The sequence below is a fragment of the Daphnia magna genome, linkage group LG3 (assembly GCF_020631705.1).
Source record: "Daphnia magna isolate NIES linkage group LG3, ASM2063170v1.1, whole genome shotgun sequence".
NCBI classification, from domain to species: Eukaryota; Metazoa; Arthropoda; class Branchiopoda; order Diplostraca; family Daphniidae; genus Daphnia; species Daphnia magna.
The window spans coordinates 4,015,419-4,034,945 of record NC_059184.1 but is presented as its reverse complement, the minus strand read 5'-3'; the positions used below and the strand labels follow the sequence as shown (position 1 = coordinate 4,034,945).

At 41.7% G+C, this 19,527-nt stretch overlaps 2 protein-coding genes across 4 annotated transcripts; one reads left to right on the top strand and one right to left on the bottom strand.

The window, feature by feature from the left end:
• Nucleotides 1-1,448: 1,448 nt before the first annotated feature.
• LOC116918613 (phosrestin-2) lies at nucleotides 1,449-7,806 on the bottom strand. The gene is made up of 8 exons (XM_032924346.2): nucleotides 7,302-7,806; nucleotides 6,658-6,923; nucleotides 5,897-6,032; nucleotides 4,700-4,852; nucleotides 4,422-4,569; nucleotides 3,349-3,599; nucleotides 3,006-3,196; nucleotides 1,449-2,537 (listed from the first exon to the last, which is right to left on the bottom strand). The coding sequence occupies exons 1-8, from the start codon at nucleotides 7,734-7,736 to the stop codon at nucleotides 2,084-2,086; spliced, it is 2,034 nt and encodes a 677-aa protein (XP_032780237.2). The 5' UTR covers nucleotides 7,737-7,806; the 3' UTR covers nucleotides 1,449-2,083.
• Nucleotides 1,766-19,397, top strand: LOC116918615 (deoxyribonuclease-2-alpha). Of its 3 annotated transcripts, XM_032924348.2 has the most exons (9): nucleotides 1,766-1,903; nucleotides 10,505-10,986; nucleotides 11,465-11,648; nucleotides 11,748-12,039; nucleotides 13,279-13,485; nucleotides 13,825-13,936; nucleotides 14,124-14,253; nucleotides 15,388-15,597; nucleotides 19,160-19,397. In XM_032924348.2, exons 2-8 carry the CDS (start codon nucleotides 10,865-10,867, stop codon nucleotides 15,577-15,579), a joined length of 1,239 nt encoding a protein of 412 aa, XP_032780239.2. In that variant the 5' UTR covers nucleotides 1,766-1,903; nucleotides 10,505-10,864; the 3' UTR covers nucleotides 15,580-15,597; nucleotides 19,160-19,397. The 3 variants fall into 3 exon arrangements, with proteins under 3 accessions (XP_032780239.2, XP_045027012.1, XP_045027011.1); XM_045171077.1 differs by lacking the exon at nucleotides 15,388-15,597; XM_045171076.1 differs by lacking the exons at nucleotides 1,766-1,903; nucleotides 10,505-10,986 and adding an exon at nucleotides 11,000-11,250.
• The last annotated feature ends 130 nt before the right edge of the window (nucleotides 19,398-19,527 follow it).

Here is a 19,527-nt window from a genome sequence, read left to right as displayed (position 1 = left end):
CTAGCGTAAATCGAAGATGGTTTTTCCCACTTTGCTTGCGTGCATGTACATGTTTGCAGTGGCTGAATCCGGCCGGCAAAAAGCTGATGACATTGGGAAACGTTTGCGTTAGGTGATATTGATCTAATGCATCAAAACTGTCAAGAACTTATGGACGAGAGGTGAAACAGCAACTTTCGAGGCTTAGACTTGTTGACACGGCGCGGTTTTGTAGATCGATTTTTTGCAAAGCTGCAATAGTATTTCTTTTTGTTTTTTTTTCGGTATTTTATACTCTCATCTTGACACGCTAAGTGCAGATTCCAATGACGTTTCTTTTTTTATTACACACGTAAGAGGGGAAGGGAAGGAATACGTGTTTGTAGACCTTTTGCACCAAGTAAAATAATAAAATAAAAAATAAATAAATTACGTTGTGCCAGTCCAACTGTTTTTAGCATACTGTTTGCCTAAGGCCATGTTGAAATGAGAAATGATGTTCAGCATAGAGATACGGATGCACAGATGAGCAAATATTAATTGTTACTGTACATGCCAATAAAACGAGGGGGCCAAAGTTTGTTTTAGTTTACGGAACTAAAACTTTCTTACCGGTTTCGTGATTTAGCATGGAGCGTTGTACACTCGCCGCCATAAACATCGACCCCTCCTCTTAGTGGCGGGAAATTTTTAGTATCGCATCAATTTTTGCCCAAGGTTAGTAGTACTGCAACAGTATGCACTATGCAGATAATCTATTTTCCTTTTAGCAAATGAGAGGGGTTGGGGTAGAAAACAACCCTTTGCCAAAACAAAAGCGGCACTAAAATTTTCCCGCCAGTCAGAAGGATAATGGAGGCGAGCGTACACAAAAATGGCCGTTGCTACGGCTACCAATTCTGTCGTCTGCTATAGAATTAAAAGTTGGACAAAAGATTGAACCGGTCGACAAGTTTTACAGAAGAACTTAAATACCCTCATTTTGAGGTTAATTAAACCGTGTTCGTGCTCTAATGATCACAGGTCTCCGTGGCGTCACCAAGAGTTTTTCCTTAGCAAGTATAAATTCATTTCTTTAAAACTTTTTTGTAATGATAAGTTGCACCTTCATGTCATCGTGCAGAAACTATACTTCGTCCACGTGAAAATCCTAGGTTTAGTACTGTAAGACTTGATTCAACAATAGTGTAAGGGATGCAAAGCCTATGTTAAAAATGCATGTCTCTTGGTCTCTTTGTTTGTGAGTAGGCATCTGTACATCTACCAAAGCAGCTTTCAAGGCAGATTTTGTTTCTCAGTGCAAATTTCAAACGCTGTGATGTTTGGAGTTTAATTCTCCTTATTTCATTTCCCCTTGAGTTGTTTCACCTTTGTGGAACTCCTTATTTCATATTCCCTGAACTGAAATAGGGAATAATAGGATAGTACTACCTCCCTATTCATAAAATGAAGTACTTCGAAACACAAGGTTGGAGAAAACATCTTTTGCCTTGGCCTTCACATTACAATATTCAACAGCCATAAATGTAATATAGTTGTACAAATCAGGCAGGCTCCATGTCTAGCCAAGTTCACTACCTGACCTCTGTTGCCTGACCACAAGTATGTTTAATAGTTTGTATTCTAGAACATGCAAAAAAGAGATGTGTGTTCCTTTTTCTAATTTACATGAGAGAACCAAATACTATATCGAAATAAAATCAATAAAGTTTTGTTTCCTTTTTTTCAACAGGTAATCAAACTCTTCAACTCTTTAAAAGTATGACGACATTGCCTGCCAAATTAGACGCCATCCCAGCTGTTGATATTGATTCTGGTCGGTTTAAATACGTTCTGATCCGCGTGGATATGCAGGGTGACGCAGAGCCAAAACAAGAACACAGCAAAGTCATCGTGCGTGGTTACAAGTGGGCCGGCTTTCATGGTAAGTCAACAAAATAATATATACTTATTATTCATACATGATAGGGAAAACGAAATCCCAATTGAATCCGAACGGCGACCACATTTTCCTCCGTCCACTTGTAGCTGCCCCTGTGCGTTCCGTACTGCGTCAACGGTTTCTTTTAGAAGGTGTGACGGGAAAGAGTTACAGTTTCCCACTTTATTCCACTCCTTCGATTGGAGAACTGGAACGATCGGGGATTTGTTGAATCTCGCTCAACGAATTTTCTTGGTCAGAAGTGAGTGATTTTGGCTCCGAATGAAGTTCGGTGTCGACGAGCCCTGTTTCTTTCGATAGTGGCGCATTCTCCACCACACATTTGGTGTGACTGACGTCATCCAAAGTTGAGGCGTTGTTCAAAGACGGCGGAGGACTTGTTTGTCGTTGCGGACTCTGAGCAGATTGATTGGCATCGTCACTCGTATTTTCAGTTTCGACGGGCATGATTTCCGGTCCATCTCGCATCAGTATGAAGGGAATCTTGGTGGAAACATCACCACCAACGCCGCTGACGACCAGCCGTATTTTGACGTAATAAGAAATGTAAATGGCGAAAAAATGACGTTCGTTGGGATCGCTTTTCAACGTCGTTGAGGCCAGCGTTGCTGTCAGCCTAGTTGGGGGAGCGTCAGAAAACAAAAACAGTCGATGTAAACTCTGAAATTATGGTGCGTAAACAGAGAACACTTGCTGGGTGATGTTTCAGAGTTCGTTTGCCTAAATTTAGCTGGACACCCCAAGTGTTTTATTTAGCCAAGTTAAGACGTGCGGACGGGAATAACTCAAATCGTACGGGACCTTGTCGTTCCGAGTAACAGGCTAATCAGTTTCCCGTAAGTGACTTGCATTCGACGTGTTCAGTAATAGGAACACAATGGAAAAGAGACAAATGTAAGAACAGTAGCAGGGGAAAAACCAACTTGATTTTGCTGTACAAAACACGCTTGGACGGATCCCATTGGGACGTTCCGTAAATGCGAAGACGGACATGGTGGGTACGTGTAAGGAAGGAAACTAAACAGCAGCAAAATTGTCATTTGCTTGTACCAAATGTTCTTGTTTTGGTAAAACGATCACGTACCTTCCGTAGCGGTCTTCGAGTGCCACCCAGTGTCGGCCTCCTCCGTTTTCCATCAGCGTGAGAGGGTACTGACGATCGAGTGTGTTGCCCGTCGTTAACGGCAGCCCGTCCATTTCCTCCAAAATAGCGATCGTGTTTTTGAATTTCCCGTTGGAAAACATGGTTACATCGACGTGCTGAACAGCCTTTATCTTCAGTTGGCATAAAGGAAACGTTTAATTACATCATCGCCCTTTTAGTGAATAGACTTGCGTTCCATTCAGAACGACTAATTCAACCGACTTTGCATGAGCAATTTGTAATGATTACGACGATTCTTTTACAAATGTGAAACGTTTAGTACCTGGATCTTCTTTACAATGCGGGACGATCGATTGTGAATGCGAACGCAGACGTTGATGGGAGATCCTTGAGTGTACCATTGACGATCGAGTCCAACTTCAACTTTGAGAGCGCCCTCGCGGAGTAGAAAGTGCTTGTCGAGCCGTAATAAAGGTGCCTCCGTTTGCTGCAATTCCAACGGAGCGTACTGCACCAGACGGATGGCCATGCGTATTTGGCTCCGTCGCTGTGGCTTTTCCTCGATACTTTCGGCTGTTTTATTCCGTTTGACGGTGTTGTGTGGCGTCCCGTTCATAGAAACGGGTCAATAAAATAGGGCGTTAGCGATAGCAAAGAAAAGAATTTGAAGATTAGAAGACAAGAAGGAAAATAAGTGAGCGGGAATTTCAAATCAGGCTTATTGATCGCGATGCAGCACCGCCTCTGTTGATTGAAAGCGGCAACAAAAGTGCTATCCTACCCAATGAGAAGGTTAGATTGGCTTTACTGAGAAAAAATAAAGACGAGATCCGTCAAACCATTTGGGTGTGGTCGAGGGAGGCGCAATCAAAGTCGAACTAGAAACAGTTTACCTTCACGGAGCGTATTTACGTCAATGGAAAATTCAAAGAAAAATTTCATTTTAGGGGATAAGCTGTTTCAGGTCACTAAACGAAACAAGATGAATGACTATCATTTCCCACAAGTTGAGTCGTCCCTCAGCCATGCCCAGCAAACCGAGACTTTCGTGTGATTATGGACACATGACTAACATCAGTAATTTTCCCGGGGAACGGAAGACAATCTCTGAGTCAGCTAGGGGTGGGATGCTTTGCTTCCTGCGGTCGTGGTTTTGGCACTAAGTGATTGAAGAAGAACAACCCCCCAGACAGCGGCCACCTAATTCTCTAAAGAAAACAGGCTCCTTGATGGAAAAGGCATTCGATTAGGTCAACGTTCAATAGACTAGGTCCCATCGACGTGATTACGTTTTTTTTTTTCCAACTGATCATGGATAACACGTGACCTTTCTGTGTTCTTTCCGACAATTCCTTCTTTCGGTCTGCGACTAACGGATAGAAATTCATACAATACCCGTGTAGATTCTGAGATCGTAGTTGATTCCAATTGCTGCTCCCCGATATTCTTTTGCCGGAAGAAGACGAACCGATGCCGGAACGGTGTGATTGAGTTTCAAGTTAACGAGGTGAGCATTTGGTCCAAGTCGCTTCATCAGCACTTCCTGCATCAATAGCATACATTGTGTAGGCATTTTGTTGTTTTCTTTTTTTTTTTTTTTTTTTACTAGCATCGTAAAACGCGAACGTTCTACTTTTCCTATTTGGCGGTTTAATTTGATTTTTTTTTTATACCTGGCATTTGGTGAGCGGTTGAGGAAGCCGAGCGCCTGGAAGGAGCGGATAGATTTGCTCGACGCACAGCACAGACTCGTTACTCAATTTGAGTCCCATAACTTCCTCGTCGTCGCGACCGTAGCGAAATGTCAGCAGAATTTGAGCAAATATCTGATTGGTCCCCAGCAGCAAACAATCGATTATATGAGTATAGGGTCGGAACAATTGTCGAGACAAGGGGGGGTGTACAAACAAGAAATCGTAATGAAATTGTCGTAGTGGAATTGTCGCTAGTCTTTTATGGAAAACATTTGATTGTGCTACCATCGCATACATTTTTTAGCAGTTGCCTGTGCCTCTGGATCAATGGCCGCCATTAATCCTTTTGTTGTAGATATAAAAAGGAAAACCCAAGTCCATTAGTAGACAAAGGTGGAGTGACCATTGAACCCTGGGGGCGGGCGCATTAAAAGCTGTCGCACTTTATTCGCAAGGTTGGATGGATGTAGTAGCTAGCGTGTATGTGTCGCTTAATGCCAGTTGGAGAATTGGAATCACGAGTACCCAAATCTCTTGGCAAAGCTCTGTGTAGTCAGCGGTGTAATAGGAATGGATCATACAATTGCATACTCTAATATACGTAGGAACGTGGCTGGTGCTCATTCTTGTTATCGGGCAGTGGGATGAGCCATCCATCCAACTAGCGATTTCTTCATTTAGGTCACTTAACAAGATGTGGGAAATGAAGCGAGAGATAATATCCGTAGTGGGCGTAGCATGGGCTTTCAATGGTACTGAGATGCCGGATATTTCTAGAGAGTTCTCGTTTCGGACCGGAATAGGTATCCAATCGACCTTTCCATCATTCTTTTCCTATTAGCTAGTGAATGGGAAACTTACAAAAGGAGTGGAGTTGGGAGGAAAGTGTGGGACAAAACGTCCGAAATCTCCGTTTCATTCTTCCACTTTTCTATCAACTTTTCACAATGGCGAAAGGGCAACTTAAGGGAAAACGAGACGTAAACAATTCTAAGATATTACGATGAGTAAAAAAAAAAAAAGGGGGGCGCCTTTGTTTACTCAATGGAAAGGGCCAATCTTGATTAAACTATTTTACATACGCATTTGCTCGTGAATTGGCGTAGTAAGAAGCTGACTATGCATTTCCATATTCATAGACCTATTTAGCTTTCAACCTTTTTTCTTTTCCTTTACCTTTTTGTTGCGTACTTCCTCGGCGTCGACGGTGATGACGGCGTGAAGTGGCGTGATGGTGTCTTTTGTAATAATTAAATCACGGTTGAGGAGGTAGAGTACCAACTTTCCATTGGTGGAAACCTTCTTGTACACTCTGAAAAAGCGAGGCAGAACCAAATAAAGATGAACGTTTGTCTCCTTCTGAGAATAACAATAAATGAAAAAAAACAAACAAAACAAAACAAAACAAAAAAAACACATCTAAGGTTTGGGGACCGAAATAGAATCTGTCATCCTGTTTTTGAAATCGAAGAAGCCAATTTCGAAAGATTCAATTGGGAGGGAAATGAGAGTGACAACTGCGGTAGGCGAACGAGCTCTATAGAAAATGTTTTTGCATTTGTCGTTACAATTTTCGTTGCGTCAAAGTAAAATAGCTTAAATTTGCTGAAGTGCGCAACACGACATTTCTTTTCGTTCGTTATGGAGAAAGATCGTCGAAATAATTGGATTCAAATGGTGATCTTAATCGTAATGCGAAAAACGTGACAGAAACCAGTTTCTTGCTCGTTCTACTCTTTTTTTTTTTCTTTCTTCAAAGAGGCTTCGTTAAATTTTACTTGTCATCCACTTTTGCTTTGACCTATTTTTCCCCATTACCCTTTTTGCACATCTCCTTGTGTGCCCTAATTAGAACCATTTCACCCTCTGTGGACTCCCCACATTTAAAATATAGCGGGACATAAGAGAAAATTACAATTTCACAGCCAAGTGAGTACCTGACTCCGTCCGTATCTGAATCGTCATTACATGGAGGCAGAGATGACGGGCGTTTGGGCGAAGGGGCTGATGCTTGTTGTGGGCTCATTTGGTCCGATAGGGTTGCTCTTTGAGTTTCGTCAGCCTGGTGGGCCACCTCTTGCCAACTCTGTCGTTCATCACAGTCAGTGGCGTTTGTGGACGAGCGTTTGGACTCTCTTTCTGCTTCGATACCATTAATCAATTTTTCCGTCTTGTCACCCGCTGCGGCGTCGTTGCAGTTACTCTGTAAATAACAATCAAACGAGATTGTCGTGAATCGGATTAGGCCATAACTAGTTCATTGACGTGTCAACTAAGATGCATGGTTCGCTCTATTCGACGATAGTGGAGCACTAGGGAGGGGAACAAAAAGTTGATGGCTAATGGCTGTTTCCAGCAGGTTTTACGGGGCAGTCTAGGTATGGTTGATGGAAAAGTATTTAAAAAAAAGAGCCTACGGGGCGAAAAGGGAGAGGAAAATATACTTAATGGTTGGAGGGATCTTTTCGTGCAACTTGATCAAATGGCGACGCGCAATCGTTCACGGTTTGCAGTTACATCATGTTGTCCGCTGTCGTCTCACATGAAAGGGGGGGGGGGAAAGACTGGAAAGGTTTATTACCTGTTCACGCCTAGCTGAGGCCCAAGAATGGTCTGCAACGTCATCACTGGACGAAACGATACAGCCAGTAACTGGATCCGACACGTTAGCGGAGTGCAAAGTCTGTTGAGGGCCACTGTCGACGTTAGTCACTGCCGCACGGGCTGCTGGAGTTTCGTCGTCTTCGCTCGTCGTCTTGGATCCGGAACGAAAGCGACTGAGCAGACTCGCTCCGGTGAACTTACGTAACCGTCCCATTTGATGCTGATGACCGGACATGGAAAATTCGTCCGATTCGACCGCCTTGTTAGGTGGAACTAACTGATGGAAATGGTGGAACGCCACGTTATTGACGGCCGAACGAAATCGATTGAAACTGATCGGATTGGAATGACTGTGTTGGGCTCGATGTCGAGGATGAACTGGCGAAGATTTCACGATTGGCTCCGACTGCATTCCAAGAGACACACTTTCACCATCGTCGACGGCGGCCGCTGACTGACGGACACTAAACCGAATGGTTCTCCCTACATCTCGAAACTTTCGACGTCGTACATGCTAGTTTTTTAGTTAGGAGCGCCACTCGTTCAGTTTGTTCGCAGCGCCTGCGCACCTTCAATCCTCGTTTCGCTTAAGTACAAAACCACGAAACTTTCCTTTTTTTTTTTTCTTTCTTTATTCAGCTAACCCGTTTGCCCCCCCTTTTGTAAATCTTGATATATCACAGACTTTGTCTTGTCGTAAATCTTATTCTGTTGTTAAAAATATGCAAACACGAGACTGGAATGTGAGGGAACATTTCGTGAACAGCAAATATCTAAAAAGGCTGAAATCGAGTATCTTCTTTATTGATTTAATTGTCCGGTGACTTCTAACATCTCCACTCTCGAGGCACTACAGTGTTTAGTAATTCGATTGGGGTCATCATTTCATTTTTAGAGTGGAGCGATTTCCAGGGAAGGAAGAAAAACCAATTTCCGAAAAAATTCGTTTTGCATTTTTCAACAATCGTAAAGAAAAGAATGGCTCGTCCTTTCCGCCCTCGCTATTATTTTTCTATAAATCATAAGTTAAGCTTCTTAAGCATCTAGTCTTCTTTTCGTTCTCTTTTCGTACCGGAAAACTATTGTAACGTCTATTTTGTTTAGCGTTTCTCGTCTTTAAAAGCTCGCCATGTGACCTTTTTGCTTCTTCCTGCGGGAATCGTCTTTTGAGTGCCTCTCTTCGAACTATTGTTACGTTGCCCACAAGGCGGTCACACTGATAATCCTTTCGTCGGTATTATGACGAACTCATCCCGGCCTGGCGGTTTACATTTAACACCTGCGTAAACTCTCTTATTGAATGCGGCGCTAAGGAAACGGGTCTTGTGTACAGCTCCAATTGAAGCTTGTTGTTGTGTCTCACTTCGTATTACGACTCGCCTTTATTCGACTGCGTAAGACGCTTTGCTATCGGTTGATTGGAAACAATAAAAGAAGAGGGCGAGGGGAAGCAAGTGGTGTGTGCCGTACATTGGAGGATAAACAACTTGTTGGTTAGTCAAGAAAAACATATTGTGATCGATATCAAATAAGTATGTATTCATTTTTTCCCTTTTTTTGTTTTGTTTCTTAAAAGAAGAAAATAAAACATGATGCGCTTGTTCCCGATGCGATCATTGTCTAGGTGATGCCTTTGATGGTCTTGCTGATTGGATGATGGCGCCTCAGTTTTCGACATCAAAGATCTCTTCTTCTTCTCCATCTTCAGTGTCGCTCATTTATTTATATGTTTCGCCTTATGTGTCTTGCCTTGCTCATTATCCGATGCCTTTCCGATGGCGTGGCCATTTGGTCATCGTTCCGATCATTTCGGTCGGTCCCGACATTTGAAACAGACTCCTAGCGAAATTGTTGCTTAGCAAAAAGGGATAGTCATAGAATATCCATACATATAAAACAGGACAAGAATAGAGGAATTCTACACACCATTGGATGCTCTCTCTCTCTCTCCTCCATTTTCATGTTAACTTATGGTCTATGTTGCTCACTCTCTCTGTTTTTCATTTTGGCAGCTGACATTTATGACAAGGTGCAAGAAGAACTGGAAGCGGTTGGTTTCGACACAGAGTGTTTGGGTGGCGGCCGCATTATGCACGATTCCGACAAACGTTCTATCCAAGTCTATGGCTATTCGCAGGTTTGTTATCAACTCGCTTTCATCCTTTTCAATGACCCGAATTCTCTCTTTTTGTTGGGGGGAGGAGGAGATTTGAATTTTGGCGTAGTGTATCATAAATGTTCCTGAACAAATTATTCCACTTCTCGGAAAGCAGGAAAAACATATGAGGACAACTGATTCCCGTGTCTTTTTCTGCCCGCTTCACTACTATAAGCTTCATTACTGGGTAACAAAGACCAGTTATTTGGCTCCTGTCATTTCAACTGCATCTTTACCGTCTTCAGTATATCCGTAAGAAGCGATCGTGATGAACCGTCCTCATCAACAGATGTTTCGTAAGAGCGTCTGATTCTTTAGTCATTGGTTTTACGAAGAAAGGACGAAAACTGGAGGGGGGAAAAATAGAAAGAGAGTAGGAAAATTGATGCGAAATTAGTGTGGGGTATCCGTTTCCGATGGACCTGTAGCCTGCTGACTATTGATTTAAATCATTCCAACTTTTGCGGAGGGATAAATTTAGATTGGATTTTTATGAGGGATCTGGTCTTTGGGGTCGTCCTTCTTAGCTATCGATCTATGAATTATTTCCATACCACTTGCATTGACATAGAGATGGGAAGACAAAAGAAGTTTTAGATCGTAGTCGCATAACCCCGAAATGAATACGTGTCTTATCCGTAAATAAAAAAAAGGGGGGGTGGTGTGTGGAATCCACTTTAAGTGACGTTTATTGGGAACAATCGGAACGTGCCCGTTTTCAAAGCGTCTAAACTGCAATAGACACAGCCAGCCCCTATATGGAAAGGCCGTACAAACAAGGAATGGGAATGCTCTAAATATTTACCAAGGGAAACTGACGCCCACACAACGACAGTCGCAGCAGACACAACTGCGGAGATGAGATATTTTTCTTCCGCTCCGTAATGTTTGTTACTGCCTCCAATGTGCTTCCTCCTCCTCCTCCAGCATTCTTTTGTCCTTCCCCTGGCAAATCTTATCGCAATATTTTACAGTGTTTCATTATTCTATTCTCATTTCCTTGTGTTTTTCTCTGTATATAGGGATTCGGTTTGGCGGATCACGCAGTGACGACTGAGCTCCTCAAAGCTCGCTATCCAGGCTACGAGTCCATCACTTGGACTAATGAAGGTTACTAAGCCTCTCTCCCTTCTCCATCTTTGCTTGTGTCCCAGTGTAGGAGAAGCTGTATGCAACATTCGCATTGTTGGCGATTTAAAAAAAAAAGCAAAACAAATGATTGAAAAATACAAAAACTTTTAGAAAAGAAACAAGTTTGAAAGGACGTGAAAAAGTTGAAATCATCTTTGGTTTCTTTAACTGTTGGTTACCCTTGCACGTCATCCGATTGACGTCATTTGACGCTGTTGAATCTATTCGAAGAAGAAGAAAAAAAGTGCCACATGTGTTCGAGATTCGGAACAATGGACGGCATTACCGTGATCTTCATCTTGTGGTGCGTCGCTACTCAGCCGGCGACCGCATCATTGTCTTGCCGGACCGAGGATGGACAACCTGTCGACTGGTAAAAAGATCCATTTTTTTCTTATCTTAGGTTTAGATCCGGCCAGGATCCCGTGATCGACGAGGACCGCGTAGTTTGCGACATGCCTGGGGATCTCTGCAACTGCCCGTGATGGAATGTGTCATGCTTCAAGGATTATTCCCTCCCTTTTGCTTCAGTTTTTCTTCCACGCGTACCCCATCGATTTTTACTTCCATTCGATAGAGGACATTGACAAGTACCTAGAGGAGGACTGGGGATATTTACAATGTTGCATTGGCCAAAGTAAACAGCTTCCCAGATGAATGGGCATTGATGGCGGTCGGACGTAACTGTCAACTCATTAAGAATTCATTCAATGGCAGAATGCTCATTATTTATGTTTTATGTTGTTTCAACTTTTTCGTGCTCACGAAAAAGTTGCAATTAGTGAAAACAATGGACTCGATAACCCTTTGCAACTCGCATCTCATCTAACCTTTCAATTTGTTTTTCCAAGGTTTGTATTGTACAAGTTGCCACCCACTACGACAGGCAAAGCAACTGACGGACGAGCCTACGTTTACAGGACATCGGTCAGCACTCAAGGCGATGATGGCAGCACATGGATTTTCTCCCAGCAATCGATCGATTCAGCTGCCTCTTTGCCTGGCCAAACACTCGAACCCATTTACAATTTTCCGGTAACGTTCTTTTCGTTTGAATGAGAGCCCAATGAACTCAACCTTGCAGTACGTGTTAGCCAATTGTTTATCGCTTGTTGTTTTCGGTTGGGGTGGTAGGAACACGTCGTAAGCGAAGACAATGATGTTGATGAGCGGTTGCTGCTCATGTACAACGACGAATTCCCAAATGGAACGAGCAGCGAGATAGCCGCCCACGCTAAAGGTGTTGTGGCTTTCGATGGTCAATCCGGCTTTTGGTTGGTCCATAGCGTACCGCGTTTCCCTCCAGCGCCCGGCGGTGACAGGTCGCCAGAGACTAGAACCAATTACTCTTACCCTGCCACCGGGCTGCGCTACGGACAGACAATGTTGTGCGTCAGTTTGCCATTCAATCAAGCTGATCTCATTGGTGAGTGGCGTCATCAGTGATGTATACCTTCTTTTTATTCGGGTATTTTGTATGGTATTTTACACATGATCAAATACCGGGATAAAGAATATCTTGACTGCATAATGAGGAAAATGAGGCCAATGACTTGGTTTCCACGAACAGTATATCCCACTGGATATGCATTCAAACGCGTGATTGCCCAGAGCTATTGGTTTTGTTATTCGACTTATGAATTGACAAATCCCTACTCTTTTTTTTTTTTTTTCCTAATTTTGGATGTTCCTGGAGATTGGGTTCTGCCATCTGGTAATGGAAGACAAAAGTGGAAAGTGATCGAATCGTTTTAGTTTTATGTTTTCTGATTTAAATGTTTTAAAGGAGGAATAATAATGAGACAAGGGGGGGAACGCAAGAGATAGAAAGACATTTAATCAGAATTTGGTCCTCTTCGCAATGTGAAGTTGGAGATAGTTTGTCTCTTATTAGATTGGAGGAATTTTGTGTAAACATGAAACACAGTCCAAATGATGAAAGATGTAACGGGAAAGATCCAAAAGTTTGTGATCTAACCAATCAACGAGGGAAGCCGTAATGATGCAGTGGTTACTATACCATATCATTAAAAAGTCTGCAGGCTGTAACTTCTTGACATTGTCGGCGGTTGATATCGATTAATAGAGACGCTTCTACGGCGTTATTAGGTTTCGCCTTCATTAAAGTAATGAGAAGATGAAAATGACACAATATTTGCGTTGTATTATAAAAGTATGTCTATGATGAAACTGAATTTTTCATTGGTGACATTTCTTTTGCTGCTCCATCGACAGTTGTTCCAATATTTCTTTCTAAGCTTTCATTTTCCATATTGAAGAGTTTAAGAAAAGGAAATAGGAAATGGTTAGAATAAAAAAAAAAAAAGAAGGCAAAAGTAAAAACACAATTTATGGTCCGATTGGCCCGTCTGCAATCGACGAGCGATCAATCAGATTACACGCACGGTGCTTTATCGAGACTCTCTCCCATACCAATTCGCCCTCTACATAAGACATGGAAACTCTTTTGAGAAGAATTTCCTATTCATGATGTTTTGATCCGTCTTTCAAAAACCCAAGCTGGGCTTGCAACTCATCTTTTTCAAAACACCATCTTGCATCTTGCTCGTCTTTGCATACATCCGCTCTCTTTTCATTTGCTTCTGTATTGGCATGTGAAGTTGTTGCCCGTTATTACTTTTTTTCTCTCTTTTGGTCCGTGCAGGGGAACAGCTGCAGTATTACCATCCTTTCATCTATCACTGGTCCGTCTCCTCGTCCAGCAAAGAATGGATCCAGATGGTGCCTAATCTGGTGGATGTCGCCAGAGGACATCACGTCACTAAACCCCCTTGGTCACGCTCGGTTCAGCTCTTCTCGTCGAACCAACTGAGCATCATCAGTTTCGCCAAAGCCCGCCAATTCGGCCTAGGTATTTGCTTAAACATTACAGTAGGATTACATATGAAACCGGAACTTGGTGCGAAGCAAAACCCGGTTTAATAAGCCGGAAGAAAAAAAATACTGATTTTACATCTCGCAGGTAAATTTTGTTGAGCTCATGGCGACGGGGTTTTTACATGCAAATTCAATCATCGCAACCGAGTAAGAATAAAAGAAATAGAATTCTGGGAAAAAAAGGACACTTAGTTACCCGTTGTCATTCTAAAATATTCAGCAGATCTTTTCGATAGCTTGTAGAAATTTCTTTTTCCGTACGTACTGTTGCATCATGCTTTGTGATGATTGAATTATTGATCCCGTCTTTTAGATTTGTACGGTGACTGGATAACGGAAACGTTGAAAAACGCCCTCTACGTTGAAACATGGACAAATGGACAGGGACATCCTATGCCTTCTTTGTGCATCAACCGCACTCTAACGTACGTACCACGGTTACGTTGGTAACGTAAATGGTCTAAATTTACTGTGACATTGTGGACTGTAACACCAGAATTACTTAGGGATATTGATCGAAAATTTAGTGTAGACACAGCTACGAGCATCATTTGGGAATTGTATAATAATGTTCCATTTTTCTTTTTGAACTTGCACCATGCATGACGGCAGAGTAGAGAACGTGAAGCAGGTGCACTTGATTGACGGCCAAGTTTTCCCGTCGCATAGCGATCACAGCAAATGGGCCATTTCCAGTCGCCAGGAGGATCCATGGGTCTGCGTCGCCGACATCAATCGCATGGTGCGTGTATTTTAGACGTACGCGTCGTTAACCCTTTCTTTTTTTTTTTTTTGTTGATTCCATTTTCTTGCCATTTAAGTACAGTATGTCGGCTATATGCACGCGCACATTTTCCGCTAGTCTTTTATGATATAACTGAATTTGCCGACGGGGAATAACTAAAAAGCATGGAATTCTCGTTTAATAACGTCTAGGCCCTCTCCCCTCTTGTCCTGAATTTATTTGTTTTTTTAAAGATACTATAAAAAAGAAGAAGAGACGGGATGGGTTGGCCCATTTCATTTTTGCATTAAACAAATTTTCCTATTGTTGTTTCGTTTTAAGTGAGGGCAAGAAAAACTTGTTAAACACTTTTTGTTTACCATTGGGCGCACTCGCTTTTCACTCTATATTCAACCGTGTTTATTCACTGGGATGAGTAAAGAGCTCCTGCCGTTGCCGGGTAACGAGCGAATTTTGTGAGCGTCAAGGAAGAGTAGGTTCGTAAAAAGATGAAAGAAGAAGAACGAAAGAACTATTTGATTAAATTCCATCTACTTCTCCTTTTTATTTATCTGATTTTCTCGGTGTCTCACCCTATTCTTGCGCACGTCGGCGCAAAATGCCGACGCAGTAAAAGACGAAAGAAAAAACAAATAAATAAATAAAAACAGCACACAAAGATGGTTAAACTCAGAGAGCAGCTTGGTTGTCATACCAACCATCACGTCAACACAATTCTGTGTTCAATATTAACTCGGAAATGATAATTATCTAAGAGAAATACCTGGTCTGAATGACGCACAGCCCATTTTGTTTTTCTTCATTCCTGAACTTGGCATGGAACTGAGCTGCAACATTTCGGTAGAAATCTGTATGAATAACGGATACAACAAAGATATTTGAAAAGAGAGGGCTTGTGTTTCAGTCAAAACCCTTGCGTGACAATTTGACTAACATATATACCCGGGACCCGTTCAATAAAATCACCATGGAAACCAAAATGAATGTAATTCTACCTGTGGGAAACTATTCTCTTTGCGTTTCAATTGTTTTCCATTTGAGCAACTTCAAAAGCTTTGCTATGGAATGTGTTTGGGGAATTTAACTCCGGCAGTTCTAATTTATGTGTATTTTTTCTAAATTTTTATAAAGGATTCTCAACGACACAGAGGTGGTGGATCGCTCTGCTTCCGTCATACGAAACTTTGGCGAGGTTTCGATCGCGCAGTTAGTCAGCTGGAAGCTTGCCCACTTTCATTTGATCAGGCTATCAACAGGAAACTGCGCAAATTCAAGAAGATAAATAAGAAGAAGCAGATTCAGTTGCACAATGACGTAGGCTAAACCTGAGACCCACTTGCGGTACGTCCATTTTTTTTTTTTTCGTCCATCAAATCTTTGGACTGTTTGAACTTACTCCCGGCTTATTTTTAAGAATTCTTGATGTCTTCATCCAATCTGTCCTTTGTAGACCCGCATCCCTTTTCTTCAAAGTTGCTCTAGCGGATTTTACATCGCAGATTTCAGTCTTTCTCTGTTACGATAGGCTCATTATTACCTCTCGTGATGGATTTCAAAAACAGTACGATCTTTTCGCTACTCTTGATGTTGATGCGACTAGAAGGAAGATTTAGTCTCTCGACATTCTGTAGTTGCACTAGGAATTCTTCCCCCCGCCCCCTAGCCCACCTGCGGCGTAAAAAGCTTATATTGATCGCTAGACGTGCGTTACGTCATACGATAAAAGCTTTGATGCTTATTATGGTTTATCCGGCAGGTCTAGAATAAATATTTTTCTATGCAATCTAAGAAAGGTTAACGTTTTGCGCAGGCAATAGAATACGTCGTACGTCTTGTAGAAATCAATTGTGAACGATCCCAGGTGCGTTCTCGCAGGCGTAGGTTCCATTTTCCCGTTTGTTCGATCACGGCCACTGGTATTCCTTGGTCTCGTTCTTTCTTTTGCATCCTACCCGTTTCTCGGGCGACCGTAAAAACAAGATGCATTAGCTAATGCTTTCCTCTAAAAATAGGAAATTGTGTATATTCTATACTATAAATAAGAAAAGAACCTCTAAAACATCCATCTTGTCGTGTCCTGCATGCACTGTTCAAAGCTGAGCACAAAGTGAACTGTCTGTCTTAATTCTGGAGCTGGATACGCACCCTTGTGATGATTTCCAAAACAAAGTAGGATGTAGAAATCTTTTAGATCTTTTCTATGTAATTGGTTTCGATGTGATGTGCGCTATGACATCATTTTGAAGGACACATGTTTTTCTTCCCGTTTCCTTGATGCCAAAAAAAGACGTCGCCATCCGTCCTTGGCATTCTCCACTCCATCGCACAGTCAACGAGTGGGAGAAGGTTTCGTTGTTTTATGTGAGCGTGCCACTTGTTATTATCCATTTTTTTTTATCTGGTATTGCTCTTGTTCTTTTAAGCGCTTTATCCCTTATTCATTTTTATTTGTATATATACATATTTTTTTGTTATAGCGCAATTATTTTTTCGGCCTTGTTTTTATGTAACCGGTTGCGGCCCAAATATTTTATATCCGGCACGCACATGCGTATTTTGATTGGCGAATAAGCCTCGCCCAGGGCCCTTGTTATTTATTTATTTATTTATTTTTTTTTTACAGGCCACACTTTTAATACTATTCCATCATCGTATATCTACATCATCGCCTCACTTATACCGTTCAAGGGTGTTATTTGCATTGGCTATTCCGTTTTTCTTTTTCTTGCAAGCAAAAACCCTTGTGCGATACAGCTATCCCCCCCGGTTGCGTTTCGATATTCAACCAAGGCCGTCTCGTTTACACACACGAAAAGCTGAACTGCATGAAATTTCGTGCCATCTCGTGCTGTCGTTCGGCATTGTCGGCAAGAGCTGAAGCTACGAGCTGATCGATCGGTCTTGTTTTTTCTCTTTTCCTTTCAGTTTCTTGAGCACGTACATCCTGCAAACAGCAGAAGTCGAACAAACTAGTATACCGCTACAGTTAGACTCTTATACCACTTCTTCTTTTTATTTTTGTACTCCGTTATCTTTTTATCTGCAGTCGGAACGCCCTTTGGCCCTCTTTGCTGATGCTTCAGCTCATTGGTTTTTCCTCTTGCTTTCGTCTCTTTATGAAACAAGTCTTGCAATCGATGAGATAAAGTCGCATGCTTGAGCCTTATTCTCGTATTTTTCTATACGATACGCCCATTTCTTCGCATTCCGCAAACGTATAGTTTTTCTCGGAATCAACGATTTGCTATATCAGTAGAATTTTGTTTAAGTTTCTGTGCTTAGATTGTATTACATATTTTCCTGTATGTGCCCTTCCTCCCTCGCTTTTTTCGGATATCTAATTAAAGTATACAGTATCCGTCGTACAACACTTGGGGTCGTATACTACTGCACGATGCAGTTTATTTAGCCAGCGTTGTATGTATAGTTCGAAACGTTGCCTTAGAGACCTTATCTTCAATTTCAAGTTGAATTGGTTCTTTTTTATTTCATAGAGGACTCGAGCATGCGTAACATGCGCGTATTGTATTGCGCCTTACAAGTAGCCGAAAGAATTTGAGCTTGTAATTTCATCTATATAATGGATAACCAAACAATCATACATCGTTTATGTCGATTTAATCAACTTTCACTCCAGACAGAGACTAGTTGCTATGATCGTGTTTGTTTTTCTTTCCTTAGAAAATAGATGTCTATTGTTATGTAATCCTAGTGCAATTTGAGTTTAACCCACGCGCTAGCAGCTTTGGTAGTCGTAATAGTGTTTGCCTCGTTCTTGCAGTAAATTTTAATGATTTTTCAAGTCATGTTGAACTTTGTCTTGTTGGTTGCGCTGGTAACATCAGAAAAGCAAATGTAACGTTTAATTATCATTAGTGAATTAGCATAAAATTTTTATGTAATCCCATCGCTTGCGGTAGATTATCATTAGCAAAGAAGAGAGCGAAAAGGGCAGTCTGTGATTGAGCATGTCAACAGCAAGATCGCCAGGACATCAACGACTTTGAACATCTAGCTAGTTGCGAGGGTGTCTTGACGACAAAAAGGTCAAAAAAATTGGGAAGAAACTGCAAATTGGGGGTATTCACTTTGTTTGCCACTACCTTAATCCGAAAAAAAGAAATAGGACGCCCCTCGAAGCGCCGGATACAGGTTGAACCAACGTCGTTCGTTATCAGCTCGTAACTTTTATCCAAGTTTTCCGATAGTTATGACAGTTTTCCCATTGGAGTTCCTAAGGGCATGAGTCATTTAAAAGTGAAGTAATGAAGGACGGGGATTTGAAGAAGAAAATCCAACTCCAGCTGCTAATGAGGAACGCTTTTTAGAAATGTGGCCCACCGTTGGTTATACAAGTAGCGTGTAATCATACAGGTCGCCGAGAGCATGAGGTGGATACATGTGAAAAATATGACTTAAATCTCGCTGTAAACGATATTAATAGTATTCAGGGAATCGAGAGTTGGGTTTGCCTTTGTTTTTGCTAAAGTTGTCACCGTTGATGATGCATACGTAACTGACGAAAGTATCGAGTCCTGGGGGAGGTGTACCGTTCGTTCGTTATTGTCATTGTTCGTCAGGATCAAGCGTATTATGGAAATAAATTTCTTTGTGGTACTGACGTTATCCCTAACATTGTGAACATATTATTGTATTTGTAACAGCCATTTCCATTCAAAGCATTTGACTATTCTTGGAGCTAAGTTGGTGAACCTGTTAAATAATGATAATAATGTCACTTCCGGAATTGATGAAGTGCGCGCGTTAGACACGTCAAACACATCATTACTATAAATCGTTTTACCTTTTCTATACACACTTGTTGCATTTGAAATCTTGTCATCAGAAAATATGATTCTGCTTCTGTGAATAACTACTGATTTTCTTTTACTTCTATTTTCAGTGACTGATTGCTGAGCAACTGAGATATTTTTACTTGGCATACCCAGCCTGCTTTTATGCTTCGAAGCTATACCAATGCTTGGATTTAAGTATATCATCATGCAATCATCTAGAATGAAGCTCATGACGTGCAATTGTTCACCTTCCTTACCTTCCTAGTTAGCTAAGTGACAGAATAGCTGCTACCTATTTGAATCATTTAGATACAAAAATTGTAGTTGGTAGTCTACACAATTCCAGTTCTCTTGTTCTCGGATGGTTACTATTGTTTTAGTAGTTGAACAAGTGCTGGGAAAGTGCTTTCAAACTTTCCTGCTTAATAGATAGGGCTCCTGTTTAAAATGTATGAAAGCCAATGGCCGCCAACAG

Coding starts and splice junctions, on each gene's coding strand:
- LOC116918615 (XM_032924348.2), top strand. CDS start 10,865: ATGTGTTCGAGATTCGGAACAATGGACGGCATTACCGTGATCTTCATC. Junction 13,486..13,824: donor AGCCCGCCAATTCGGCCTAG/GTATTTGCTTAA, acceptor CCCGTCTTTTAG/ATTTGTACGGTGACTGGATA. Junction 13,937..14,123: donor TGCATCAACCGCACTCTAAC/GTACGTACCACG, acceptor GCATGACGGCAG/AGTAGAGAACGTGAAGCAGG.
- LOC116918613 (XM_032924346.2), bottom strand. CDS start 7,736: ATGCAGTCGGAGCCAATCGTGAAATCTTCGCCAGTTCATCCTCGACAT. Junction 6,924..7,301: donor CCTCAGCTAGGCGTGAACAG/GTAATAAACCTT, acceptor TGTTATTTACAG/AGTAACTGCAACGACGCCGC. Junction 6,033..6,657: donor TCAGATACGGACGGAGTCAG/GTACTCACTTGG, acceptor TCGCTTTTTCAG/AGTGTACAAGAAGGTTTCCA.